This window comes from Lottia gigantea (assembly GCF_000327385.1).
Source record: "Lottia gigantea unplaced genomic scaffold LOTGIsca_85, whole genome shotgun sequence".
NCBI classification, from domain to species: domain Eukaryota; kingdom Metazoa; phylum Mollusca; class Gastropoda; family Lottiidae; genus Lottia; species Lottia gigantea.
This window is the reverse complement of record NW_008710807.1, coordinates 977,345-991,601: the sequence shown is the minus strand read 5'-3', so window position 1 is coordinate 991,601 and position 14,257 is coordinate 977,345. Positions and strand designations below refer to the sequence as shown.

General features: G+C 38.9%; 3 protein-coding genes across 3 annotated transcripts; 2 read left to right on the top strand and 1 right to left on the bottom strand.

Moving 5' to 3' along the window:
* Nucleotides 1-791: 791 nt before the first annotated feature.
* LOTGIDRAFT_133640 (hypothetical protein) lies at nt 792-3,995 on the top strand (the record flags this gene model as incomplete). Its single annotated transcript, XM_009067745.1, has 2 exons — nt 792-1,378; nt 3,320-3,995. The coding sequence occupies 2 exons, from the start codon at nt 792-794 to the stop codon at nt 3,993-3,995; spliced, it is 1,263 nt and encodes a 420-aa protein (XP_009065993.1).
* A 3,491-nt stretch (nt 3,996-7,486) lies between these two features.
* Nucleotides 7,487-12,427, bottom strand: LOTGIDRAFT_169463 (hypothetical protein; the record flags this gene model as incomplete). The annotated part of the gene is made up of 9 exons (XM_009067744.1): nt 7,487-7,626; nt 7,905-8,018; nt 8,410-8,442; nt 9,159-9,269; nt 9,629-9,922; nt 10,403-10,681; nt 11,096-11,356; nt 11,732-12,001; nt 12,259-12,427. The coding sequence occupies 9 exons, from the start codon at nt 12,425-12,427 to the stop codon at nt 7,487-7,489; spliced, it is 1,671 nt and encodes a 556-aa protein (XP_009065992.1).
* A 133-nt stretch (nt 12,428-12,560) lies between these two features.
* LOTGIDRAFT_169462 (hypothetical protein) lies at nt 12,561-12,962 on the top strand (the record flags this gene model as incomplete). The annotated part of the gene is made up of 2 exons (XM_009067743.1): nt 12,561-12,568; nt 12,635-12,962. 2 exons carry the CDS (start codon nt 12,561-12,563, stop codon nt 12,960-12,962), a joined length of 336 nt encoding a protein of 111 aa, XP_009065991.1.
* Between the last annotated feature and the right edge of the window lie 1,295 nt (nt 12,963-14,257).

The window sequence follows — 14,257 nt, the reverse complement described above, 5'->3', positions numbered from 1 at the left end:
ATTATTTTCAAAGAAAATTATCTAAAGAAAGGTAATATATGGTAGGTGTAAGATAATTAGTTGATTTACATTCATGTTCAAAAATAATCCAACGACAAGATGAGACTGGTATTACCATTTGAATTTGTCGTAGACGTGATTAACCAGTGTTCAAACACACACCAAAATAAAAAGGAATCGGAGTGTATTTGGCCTTAGATATTCTTATATATCCATATAATAACTCTTGAATTCATCCTTTAACCCCAGTTGCATTTGCAACCGGTCTAATTCCACAAAATCTTCAAGGTATCGCTTAAATGTGATCGAAGGTGACCCATGATCAACTGTGGTGTTGTCAACTTCCGAGATGTTTCGTAACCCAGGAATTTAACAAGTCTGTCATCATAGCAGACGAATATTTGAGTGAATGATATTTTACTCGTGTATTTCTCTGCCTTTGCTTATGAATTCAAAACCTCTATCTTTTGATTTTTTTAATTCAATCAAACTTTGTTTTTGTGTCAAACAGACGAAATAGTTATGTTTGTAAAAGTTCGAAGTGCGTTTGGGAGTCAACTTCAAGATGTTTCGTAACATAAAGACTCATCCTTCTACAGACGATTCGTATCAAATTATCATTGAAACAAGATAGTATTGTAGCACAAATCTCACAAATTTAATATTGATGTTCAATTTTGAACAAATTTAATTCGAATGAAATTCTTATGTTTTGTTTTTCATTATAGGAGGCGACTGTAATCAAAAGTGAAGAAGAAGAAAGAGCCGTCATGGAGGATACCGAGCATGCTATGAAGGTGAAGGACGAAATAATTGATAGCACGGATATATTGTTCAAATGTCCACAATGTGAACTTGCATTCGAATGTTTACTTGCCCTCGATAACCATATTCGTTTCCATACAAACGAGCACCCATTCGAGTGTTTCAACTGTCACAAGTCGTTTCAGACTGACACTGAGTTGTATGCCCATGGACAGTTGTCCAAACATTGCTCGGGTAAGGTCAAACGGGACATAAGTGATAATCATACTTGTAACATCTGCAAGAAGGTTCTGTCCACACCTTATGCCTTGTTGAGACACCAACGTCTTCATACTGGAGAACGGCCCTTTAGATGCGTCGAGTGCCATGAAACTTTCATTGATGCCGGTCAGCTGTCTAAACATATGGTCACCCACCAAGGCAGTAGTGATCTACAATGCAAAATCTGTAATAAAGTTTGCGTATCTCAGAAGCGATTAGCTGATCACATGTTCCTTCATAATGGCAAGAAACGCTACCAATGTCCAGTCTGTGATAAAAGATGCCGGTGTAAAAGCCACCTAGATGATCATTTAAGGATTCACAGCGGAGAGAAGCCTTTTGAATGTGCCTTGTGTGAAGTATCGTATCGATATAAATCACAGCTGAGAGAGCATCATCTCACCAAACATTCCACAGCTGAAAATTACGACGGTGATGTGCCTCCTGGTAAAACTCGATGCGAAATATGTAACGTCGTCGTCTCCAACAATTCAATGAGACACCATAAACTGCTCCACAATAGTAAACGGTTTAAATGTGATCGATGTACCAAGTCATACGTGACCAAGTATCGTCTGACTGTCCATCAACGCAGTCATTCTGGAGATAAGCCGTTTGAGTGTCACGTTCCTGGTTGTGGTAAAGCAATGTCGACCAAAGATGGCCTTCTTCGTCACATGGTGATCCACGAGGGAAAAAAGAACTTTAAATGCTCCGAATGCGACAGAGGATTTTTCTTCAAAAGTAATCTGAATCAACATTTAAAAACGCATGACAAAGTCGCTGAACGCTTTCCATGTGAACGTTGTGGTAAATGTTTTTCGCGGAAATCGGTACTTAAAACGCATTCTTTGACTCCATGTTTAGGCATGATCTTCGTGGATCAGACAAATTCTGGTGCGAATGTCACCCAGTTTTCTGTGGATCAATCTTCAGCAGATGCATTGTCAAAGACGTCCAATGACGTTACGAATTATGAACTAGGAGCTGTATTATCTGACAATAGGCCAGGTGGTATTCCTACTAATGAGTTATTGACGCTCCAGCCACAGTCGTCTGTGGTTCTCTTTGATACTAGTGGTTTAAACCTGTCCTCATTGGGAACGAACGAACCAAATTTCGCTGAAGGCGAGACAATAATTATTCATAACATCATCACTCCGTCACGTGAAGCTGTTCGTCCGAGCACGAGCCAACAATCATCCGAACATTCTTACCAAAATCAGCCGATGGACAAACTCACGGAAAACGTTGGAAGTAAGACGGAACTTTGTGGAGATGACCAGGCTGCCGAACCTGATTACCAAGATGGCGCAATGTCAACTAAAGAGGTCCTTCGAACCGAGCAATCGTTTAAAGCGGTTGCTACACAGACGATTTCAGAAAAGCGCCACACAACAACTACCCTCCATAAACTAGCTGACAAAATAATCGAGGTGGAACACCCAAATGATTTTGTCTTTACGGAAGATGACATTTCCAATCTGATGACTTTGGCAGGGGTATCGACAGAGACACAAGATGTACCAACTGTCCCGGACGATAGTGATGTATCCGTTAAGTTTATGTATACCAAACATGATTCTGGAGCTGATCAAAGTTCAACAGAAGAAGATCAACAGTCAAATGGTCAAAACGCACACTCAATATCTGAACCAAAAGAAATATGCAGTTCTGATCTCGAGGAAACTTTCCAGTCTACTCCTGCTGAAGTTGTTTGTAGTCCTGCTCCGGGACAAGCATGCACTTCTGCTCTAACACAAGCAAGCATTTTTACTCCGGTACAAGCACACACTTCTGATCGGGGAGAAAAATTTTCTGTTCCGGAACAAGCAGGCACGTCTGCTCCTGGATAGACATGTACTTCTGTTCCTGAACTAATATCTAGTTCTGTGGCAAAGGAAACGTATGATCTTCCTACAGTAGAAACCGAATGTTCCCCTCTAGAAGAAAATTCGGAGCAACTTCTCAACAGTACTGGTACTGGAATTGTTGAATCTCAAACTGCATCAAATCGTAGCTTTGCAGACTCGGAAACTGAGATGGTGGAAAATGAAAGACCGAAGTCTTCAGTAGACCAAACCGATACTCCGGACCCGCAGCAGAACGTATCAGGAGAACAAAAACGAACTGAAAAGTCTAGAGACACTTCTGAACTCCGTTCCAATGGAGAACAAGGTGAATTGAATGGAACATATCTCCTCGATTGCCTACATTGTGATTCGATTTTCCGATTCCATTACGCCCTGGAAGAACATTGTGAGCTGCACCACCCTGGCCAAGATGTCTATAGATGCTATGACTGTTCTGAGACATTCGAATCAACTCGGTCTTTATGGAGACACAGTCGTATTCACAATGGTAACTCCTGTGTCCAGTGTCACGTGTGTCAAAGAATGTTTTCTCATCCTCAGAAGTTGACTAATCATATGGTAAAACATCAAGGAGAGCGCGTAAAAAGATTCCGATGCGACAGCTGCGGTCATCGTTTTCCGGATAGCACGCATTTACGGGATCACATGATGGTTCATTCTGGAATTAAACCGTATGAATGCAACGAGTGTCATCACAAATTTATTAGAAAGCGTGAGTGGGAAACCCATATGCGTATTCATACTGGAGAGTTACCCTTTAAATGCACGAAATGTGACAAATCCTTTAGAGCTGCGACTTACCTGCGAAATCACATGCTCACGCATTCCGAATCGAAGCCCTTCCAGTGTCCAGAATGTGACAAGGGTTATGTCAGGCGTTCGAAACTGAGACTCCACATGATGAACCATACTGGAACGAAACCGTTTAAATGTGATGAACCAGGTTGCGGGAAATCTTACTGTGAAAAGCGAGAGTTTGTTCACCACGCCATGACTCATCGCGGAGAAAAACCTTACCAATGTCGGGTTTGCCACAAGGCGTTCACAATGAAGGGCAATATGGTGCAACATGAAAAAATACATAACAGACCATAGGATATTAAACTCAATCTGTGTATATTTTTGTTAAATTTAAATTAAATTTTTCCTGTTTATCAAGCCTTTTTTTCTGTTAATGTTGGTATATAAGAAGTTTGTTGTCGATGTAAGAAATAAAACTCTCGGCATTTGATATTTTATTCTGTTCTAGAACTTTTAAATGACTTCTGGTTTGGTCTTTTTCTAGAGGGTAAGTTTGTCTTTGAAGGGCAAGAGGGTAACAATATAGAAATCGGGAAGTGTTATGGAAACGTTTGGCATTGTACATCGGCCTGTTCATCCTTTCACGAAAGTATAGATATGAAGGGATTTTTTTTTATCAACTGGGCATATTTTGGAAAATCAACATAGCCCACATCGTAGCCTATGTTTATCAAAAACATCGTACACTTTGACTTGACGTCTCTTTCTAACCAGTAAAGTAGGACGTAAAACTCCATTCATTTCTTTCTAACCAGTGAAATGGAATTAATTATACAACAATGAACTCGGCCTTGGTTGTATAAGATCATCACCATTACTAATGGAAAACAAAGGTCATAATTTCCGACCGGATAAGTCCGGCGCAATAGTCATTATATACTAAATTATACCATATCCTGTATAATCCACCAGGCCTGTTGCTAGATAAGTAACTATCTACGATGACCGTATACTAAATACTTCTACAAATACCTTCGATTCCCATTGGCTACTGATAGGGATTCTAAAGAGGTTTTCAATGTGTTTCGGGACCATTCCTAGCTTCTATTTGCATCATTCTAGTTTTCCGTCGGAACATCTGCGGTTCCGGTATTTATAGATTTCGGAGAAGGGAGGGTTTGATTCTCCCAAATGTACAGGCCAGAACGGAACAAATACTTCTTTGAGAAGACTTGCTTGAACAACAGAAGTGTGATTGGAATGGTGCAAATAGATGCTATTAGTTTCCTTAACTCATAAAACGTCAAGAACACCTCTTTACAATCTCTTTAAAGATCTTGTCATAATACTTTTCGAGTTTATTAATTTTTGAACTCCGGTTGCAGAGTTGACCAAACAAATCAAAGATATCCCTTCATTCAACAAACTTTTAGTTTCTCACCTAAACACCTACGATTCGACAAATATAGAATTTCGCCCGAGTTGCGTTTGAATGAAAGTTATTTTAAGGTTGTTCGTGTCTCGCCCGTTCTGTCTCGTCAGAATATGTTCCTAAAGTAGACTCGTCTGTCAGTCCTTGATGAACTGACAATAGCATGCAATAGACATCACATTTCTAGATTCAAACGGCGTTAGAAAATCTAAGAATATTTCTACAGTGGAAAGGTGTGATGAACCTACTGACTTTGTCTTGAAATTAATAAGTAAGGTATATTTCTAGTTTATAAAGTGAAGCAGCTCAGTAATTGCTAACTTTAACAATATATACAACTCGACGGGGGAACCAAACGTAAGAATTTATTGATATATAGATGTTTACAATCCGTATAACTGTAAAACCCGACATTTGCGTGCTACAAGCTTGTATCAGAAATAGGTAAAATATTAGCCGATACTTGCATAATTGCATACTTAATCTCTAACATAGCGTGTTACACAATTTTCCATTTCCCACAAAACTGTAAAAAAACGTCTGTAGGATAATTCAGTTGCTAATCTCATAATGACAGAATAACAGTGGGTAGATCTCACTTAATCTGCTGATTTAGCACTTTTTTTTACTTCTAAAATTTGTCACATGTATGACATATCACAGGCGTAACACTGGGTCGCAAGCCGATATCCCGTCCGACGTCGATGAACAATTCAAGAAAAGCTCACAGGTTCGTAGCTTCAGGGGGCAAGGAGGGGGCGGGGGAAGAGGTTGCCCCACTGAAAAAATTCTGACAGTCGACCAATTCCATTACTGCAACTATACACGGTATACACCCTTGGCCCCCGGTCTGTGCTTCTGTAATTCCGTCGGTGAGCTGTGAACATTATAACTAATTGGCTAAGCTTAAAACTTCCCGTTTCTGAGCCTAAGGTATGATTGGTTGAAAAGAAATGGCGCAGCCGTCCCTTTAAAGTAAGGCGATGAATAAATTCACCAGTTCAGAAAGGTCACTAGGATCTTGGAGTATAATTAACCTATGATTAATATAACGAAGATTAGAACGTGGCCGGTTAATAAGTTATGGTGGAAGATAGAACTATTTCTCGATATTGATCCTATAATTTGTATTTGATTATCCAGCGATTGAGAATTAATTACACTCCTATTTAATTAGTTATAGTTGATTAATAACACAAATTACAGGCATTGTAGGAAACGATGATATAATTAACGATGATGGGTCGGTGATATCACAATAAACATTTAAAATATCTGAAGTGTATGTTTGAACGTTAAAGATACCTCGAAAGTTGAGGATAGAAAAATGTAATGTGAAGACGCTCATTGCCCACTGCATGGCGTCAACCGTCTTAGGAATCAACTTTTTATAGAAATATTGAAGGATTGGTCGGTGATTTCACAATAAACACTTAAGATATCTATAAGCTGTAAACGTTAAAGATCAACAAAAGAGGACAAAATTACCCTCGTTGCACACTGCATGGAATCACATATTGAAGGAACAACAGATCGGTGAAATAAACGTATATACACTTAAATTCTGTAGATAGTTCACTTTAAAAGTCCCCGAAATTTGAGGACAGACATGTGTAAGGTAATGACCCCGTCGTGGAAAAATTACCCTCACTGCACACTGCTTAGCCATACCCGTCTTAAGAATCAATTCATCAAGAGCACGGACGTCGGAGTTAAAATCAAGCAAAATGTCTTGGTAGTTTATATATGATGTTTTTATTGTTTGTTTATATAACAACTGATTAAAAGATTAAAAGAAGACACGCACGGACAGGACACGTTATAATATCTAGCACCACCTGCGTTATGTTATTCCGGCGCTCGTAAAAAAATTTGGAAATATTTAGACTCGTGTGATAAGTAACAGAAGTAAAATTATGAAACTAATTTCACATTTCAAGGGAGGTAACTCCTCGTATTCGCATATCACCACTTCTTTACATTTTAGCGATTGGTTTTCACTTCTGAAATAAACTTCAATTACCTCGGTAAGAACATGTTTAGACGATTACGTCGCTTTACGTACAATCGTATATTGATTCTAAATAGTCTCATATTCACAATGTCAATATAATACAATCTTCGTACTTATACCTTGACTACAATAGTCATCATTCAATCCTTGTATCACGGAATGTAACGATTTGAATACAGCCAATCAGGGCACTCGACATAAAGACTGTAAACATTATGGCTTATGGTTTACAGTTTTTCTGTCGAGGGCCCTGATTGTCTGTATTCGTTAGCGTACAATCCAATCAAATCTTTGCATTGACGAACTTCCATGATACAAGAAAGGTTGCTATTACAGTCAAGGTATAAGACGAAGTTCGTAGCTGAACATCGTGAAGACGAAGTCTTAGTGGTAAGGGTTTTAAGACGACGAGGGCTGATTTGGCTTTGATGGAGGTTTGGGTTTAACTGGCTTGGGCATGACCTGTGGCTTCATTGTCAGTTTCCGCGGCTGTCTAAGGTTCTCATAATGGTTGCTAGAAAGATTACCACCAATATGATCTGAAAAGACAAGTATCGGCAATTAACTTATCGTCTGTCAGTGGCGTATTTAGAAAATACCCGAGCTGAAGAGAAATGAAAGGTGTTTCTGAGGTGAGGCCTGAATGGACGAAGATCCTCGATGTCAGCGGATTCCAGATGGCTTGAGATGAATATTGGGCATTTAGAGGCCATATATCACTTCAAAATAGTGCATTTCACAAGTTTTTGGGGCCTAAATACGTCACTGATTGCTTCTAAAAGGAAATATGATAGAAATATATATTTGTTAGCCTGACCTGTTCTGGTATTGTAGTTTATATTTTCATACTGGCATTTCTGAATGGTGTCATAGTCTTTCAGATCATCAGCAGCAACAGCTGGTCTGGCTACCGGCCGCGCATAATCACTCTCTGTAATACAATCATTTATTAACGAATAACCACTGAGTTATGCGAAGTTATGAAATTGGTGTTGAGTAGACAACCCTATTCGTATAGTATAGCATTACTAATATTCATTCTTCAGTAAAACAATTTTGACTACGACATTGATTTTGATTACGCCGTGCAGAAACATTTTTGAATTTTTTACCCACGAAAAATTAGATGTGACCCTGCTCCTTGTAAAGCTAATTAAGGGCTAATATATATTTATATATTATATATATGTATTTGTTATTCTCATTATCTGTTTCCATGGATACCAACAAGCAATACTCCTCATCCTCGAAGGTTGAACATACATGGTCTCGAACAATAGCAAAAATCGTCGTATATAATTCTATTACAATATGACACTTACCCTTGACTGTTGGACCATTTTTCGTCTGCCGAGCTGAAATAAATCAATGTATAAAAATATTAGCTGGAGTACGCAAATGACATGAATGGAGTTTTACGTCCTACTTTTCTGCACCATGTGGGCTAATGAAGACGGGCAACGCCATGCAGGGTGCAATAAGGGAAATTTTGCCAGGACGGTCTTTAACGTGCACAGCCTGTAGCACCCGGGGCCTCGGTTTATTGTTCCCATCCGAACGACAAGACGCTTTTCCATGTTAGCCCCTCGTACCCGCATCACTGACAGGAGGGAAACCGGGTTAGCTGGAGTACCTAGAAAGTGATACAGAATTGACAAGTCTAGTCTCCAACCGGGTCTCGAGTGCTCTGACAGACCGAACATGGCCAATGAAACTCACCAGAATACTTGGAGTGATTTTCACAGTCTTTAGAACAAATCATTTTGGTGTTCAGATCACCATTTGAAGTTTGGAAATAAAGGGAGATAATTTATCAATGAATTAAAATAACCGAAAGTTTGTGTCAAGGGAGAAAACTAATGCTCTTTATACTGACCCACCAGGCATGAGCAATTGACCATAGAATAATTCATGTCCCCAACCGTCAAAAATATTTCGTAGCTTTTTGTCTTCTGCACGATTCGCTCTGATTGGTGAGTTCTGCACGGTCAATTAAACAAGTTGGAACAGAATGACAAAACCTGTTCAGAACTCACCAATTGAGCGACTCGAGAACACAGGAGAAACGTACCTGGCAAAAAATGAAATCTACAATATATGAATATCCCTATAGCAATAACTATAAATATTACCACACCAGATATAGCTCCACCAATCACAGGGCCGGAATCTGACTCCTTTTCTGGAATATAATAAAAACCAATACCAAGTGTGCAATTACGGTTGGGCCTATTTGAATGTTGAAGTTAAATGTTCCAATGGGCGAGTATGAAAAGCTTCACTTGCGACATCTTGGATTATATTACAATTTCGTTTAATCTTTAATTTTCTTTTGTCTCCATAGTTATCTTACGAGATTTATACCAAGGTCGCGTACTTGTGACGCTACAAGCTATTTATAGCACCACAAATCAGAATCACAAGCGAGTATCGGCAGTCTCACAATGTCATTGGTCATCGCTCTACTTTGGGTTTCGCTATCCCACAATAATTCTTAGTTGTCAACAGCTAAAATTATATTAATGATATACAAGTATTCACCTTTTTTCGGAAAAGTGAAGGCAATATTGCTGTCGTCAGAGCTTAAACCGTTATCAGCAATGACTTTAAACAACTGGATCTTCTCTGATGATAAACCCATCACCACGGTCTTAATCTGTCCGGTAACCTCATTCTTATCATGCGAACTATAATACTGTTTCCAGCTTTTACCATCCACTGATTGATGGACTCTGAATACCTGATTATGTCCACCATCAAACCCGGGAGTCCATTTGAGAGTCACTTGGCCCACGGACAAAATGGCGGTTACATCACTAGGAGCATGAGGGTAACCTATGGATGAATCCAATGAAATGACACTAGGAATGCGCTGAGATGAAAAATGTACAGAAAAAAACAACCAATTCTAAAATGATTACAAATAGGTTCATGAGGATCCTTTCTACCAGTTGTTCTTCGACCAACCAAACCTCTTGGCAATGATGTTTCTTGGTTATCCATACCCTTTACAGCTGGGTCGACTGTAATTACGAGGAATGATGACTAATTCAAGGTCACCAGACTCTCGTACATCGACCGAGATTAGAACACGACCACTATAAGTTCGACATAAGCAAGCAAATGACGCCATGGAACGATTCCAACGCTTTCCATGACTGTGATACAGTCCGTCCATCTGTTTTAGATGTTTAAATGTAAACAATTTTAAACGCTTCAGTGTAGACGCACGACTACAGACGCATTAATTTTGGACTAGTGAATTGGACCACCAGACTTGACTTGCAAAAGGAGATAAATCTATTAAAAACTTACAACGAATATTGATATCGATATGGTCTTCTCCTTCTGTATTTTGCACCTCCATCTGGAAAGATGTACAATCTTCTTTGGTCAGATGTCCAGTGGATATCTGCACGGTGTTGCCGATCAATTTAACACTGAGTTTGGTCTGTAGTCCAGTTGGGGTCTGTAAGTAAGCATCGGCGATCTCCGGGTAAGCATCGTATTCTATTGCTTCCGCAAATTGATGCCCTACGTACCTGTTATATGTGATCTCTCGTTGAAGAGGATGGGTTTTACGAATTGGAGAATCTACAATTGAAATAAAAATCCGTACAAGTAAGACAATTCCGTCCAAAGACTGGCAAAATCGGAAGTAAAAGTTGTATAGTAGCACTCAAGCACTGGTTTACACCACAAATTTGGATTTAAGTCAATGCTTTAAATTACAACCGCACATTACCAAAGATTCAACTGAATTATGCTTAATCTCAGAAACTTTTGCTAGAGAAAACTGAAATTCGCTTATTTTGATGTCGCATGTCGAAAAAGCTAACAGATTAAGATATAAAAATAGTGATAACAGTGATAATTTCCCTTACGTTGGTAAAATACCAGTAACTGTAAAATTACAATATATACTATGTACTACATGGACGCTTATTGGCACAGCTAACAGGGCTAGCACAATGACAGTCGCTGTGTGGTCAGAATAAACAATCTTACACTTGTATATAACAGAGATGGTTGAGTTAGCTCCCTTTACCACCGGTGAACCAATAGTTGGAGTCAAAATGGCGGAAACCTGACAAGTAAAATTAGTTGATTTAGTGACGTGTGCGTTGAATGTCGAACCCACGTGCAAAATATCCATTGAACCACTTTTAAACCAAACAATGTCTTGATCGTTAAGTGATGAACTACATTTTAATTCCACATGCCCATCACTGGTTTCTATGCGTTCATCTGTAGTTAGTACAGGATCAACTGTAATGATAAACGATACAGATGAAATGGGCAAATAATACTGTTGAGACAGGTATACACGTGATTGTGCGGTAGCTTTTTAACACAATCGTGGAGAAGTGAAATTGGTTGAAAATTGAAAAGAGGAAATTTCGACCGACCGCTGATTGAAGGGTCCACAATTTGTCGTTGCTGAAAACAAACTGTGCAATGCAAGTAGAGAGGTCGTCGGTGATATTCGTTAAGAATATATCGATATATATTGATAAGTTATCAAACGACATTATCCGTCATCTTGGATTTATGCAAATTAAGTAGGTATTCATTATTAATAAAAGAAAAATAGATGAGTATGCTCGTGACCTTAGTATGCGTTCAATGCTCTGAACAACATACCTAAAACTTGCAATGTCTTTGTTATAGTATTGCTACGTCCTTCGGAATTTTCGGCTTGGCATTCATACTCCCCTGCATGGTTGGTTTCCACTCTGGCAATAACGAATGATCTGCCCTTTTCCGAAAGAGGTTCGTTATTTCTTGTCCATCTGTACCTTGATATTGGTGGTGTTCTCGTTCTTGATTCACTGCATGTCAGGGTTACACTAGAACCTTTCAGGGCTTTATAAATATGTGACAGAGGATTCATATATCCCAGAGTAGCTGTAGCTGTAATAAAGGCCAAATGAATTTTAAGACATGTGGACTCTCTAAATGAGTTGTCAAAATGTCAACACATCAGTTCATGATTTAGTTGGTATTTCATATTTCATAATACAGATGAAGTCGTGTCATTGAATAACATCGTTTGACATTCTTTGAACTTGATGATACCGATGTTGAGAAGGAGGACGATGTTGAAGATAATGGAATTGCTTTCGTTGTGCAGGAATTATTATCATAATCATTACTAATGATGAAGTTACCTTTTGGCAAGAGAATCAAGGGTTCACTTGCATCTGATTGGATTCCAAATTCGTCAGAGTCTTGAACTGCACAGCTTATACTTTTATTGCGTAGGCTCTCGGTAAGACTAAAAGTGTATGGATCACCAGTAAACTCTAATACATCGTCTACGAACCATTTGTATTCCATTGATTGTTTTTGGAAATATTCTGCTGGGGCTGAACGGGACGTTCCTTTACAATTCATAGAAACTGCCCCTCCAATATTTGGTATATCAAACCCCCCTGGTATTCGTGGTGGATCTGGTTTGCCTGTTAAATAGATGGAAAGGTATGTTACTGAAATTTTGAAGCTTTAAACGATCGGTGTTATTTCGTGAACTGTGAATATTACTAGGCCATCACACAATGAAGCTGATACTGCTTCTGGTGATGATGATGATGATGATCAGGATGACTATAATGATTATGGTGTTGCTGGTGATGATAATGATGATGATGATGATTATGTGGTTGCTGGTGATGATAATGATGATGATGATGATCAGGATGACTATAATGATTATGGTGATGATAATGATGATGATGATGATGATGATGATTATGGTGTTGATGGTGATGATGATGATGATGATGATGATGATGATCAGGATGATGATGATGATCAGGATGACTATAATGATTGTGGTGTTGTTGGTGATGATAATGATGATGATCACGGATAATGATGGATGGTGATGATGATGTGGGGAACTCAGATGATGATGATTGAGTAGACGCAATCTCAGATGAGTTTATTCCATGCAGATGGGAATATTAAACACACTTACGAAAAACCAGAAGATTATGAGAACACCCGGGAATGAAATGGGTACTGTTGGTGCAGTTATATGTTCCGGCATCAGAGATGGTGATATTGGTGATATTAATCTTTACTGTATTGAATGATGGTTCAATTGAATACCGCTCTGTGAATATAACTTGATTGATCTGGAACTAAAAAATGTATGTTAATATCTGACGAAATTTTGTCAAATGTTAACTCATCCCCAAACACAGGCACCATACTATTTCAGCCTGTGTCCCTACCCAAGTTTGACATGTAGAGATCTTCCCACCATACAACTGAAGTCCGTAGGCCTACTGAAGTTTGACAAGTAGAGATCTTCTAACAACTGATCTATTTCAGACTGTGTCCCTACTGTCTCTTCAGATTAAAGATATCAGCACCCAATGTAATATTGTTCCTGACCGTCTAGAATGGTTTCTAAAAAATCGGTGGCAAAGACAGTGCCTTAAGCCAGAACGAGCGTAAATGACTTACTGTACTATATAGTGGACTGCTGCAGGTCGCTACAGTTACATTGTTTTTATTTACAATTGATATAGGTTGTTCTGAGCAATACACTTGGAAATCCAATGTGACGCTCTCTGATTCGTTAGTCTTGACGACTGTCGACAACGACCCTGGAATGAAAAAAACAATCTTTGAATTTAGTCGAATGGTCGAACTGCTCTCGTATGTCTTTGGATTTTCAATACAACATTCTGGGGGATGGCCTATTTCAGCCCCCGTCTCTACTGATGTTTGACAAGTAGAGATCTTCAGACAACTGATCTATTTCAGCCTGTGTCCCTACTGAAGTCTGACAAGTAGAGATCTTACGACAACTGGCCTATTTCAGCCCCCGTCTTTACTGATGTTTGACAAGTAGAGATCTTAAGACAACTGGCATATTTCAGCCTGTGTCCCTACTGAAGTTTGACAAGTAGAGATCTTCAGACAACTGAACTCTTCATATACAATTTAAACATGAAATGATCTCAAAAAAGGGAAACAGAATAAACTTACCGCCTACTGTCAGCAGAAATCCAAATAGATAATTTATCCGGCGCATTTTTGACAATTGTCAGCGTAGACAGTTTTGGATTATGAACGATATCAAACACATCAAAACTTTACAAAGTTTCTGTAATACTATCCTAAATCTGTATTGGGTTTATATTTAATCGTGATACG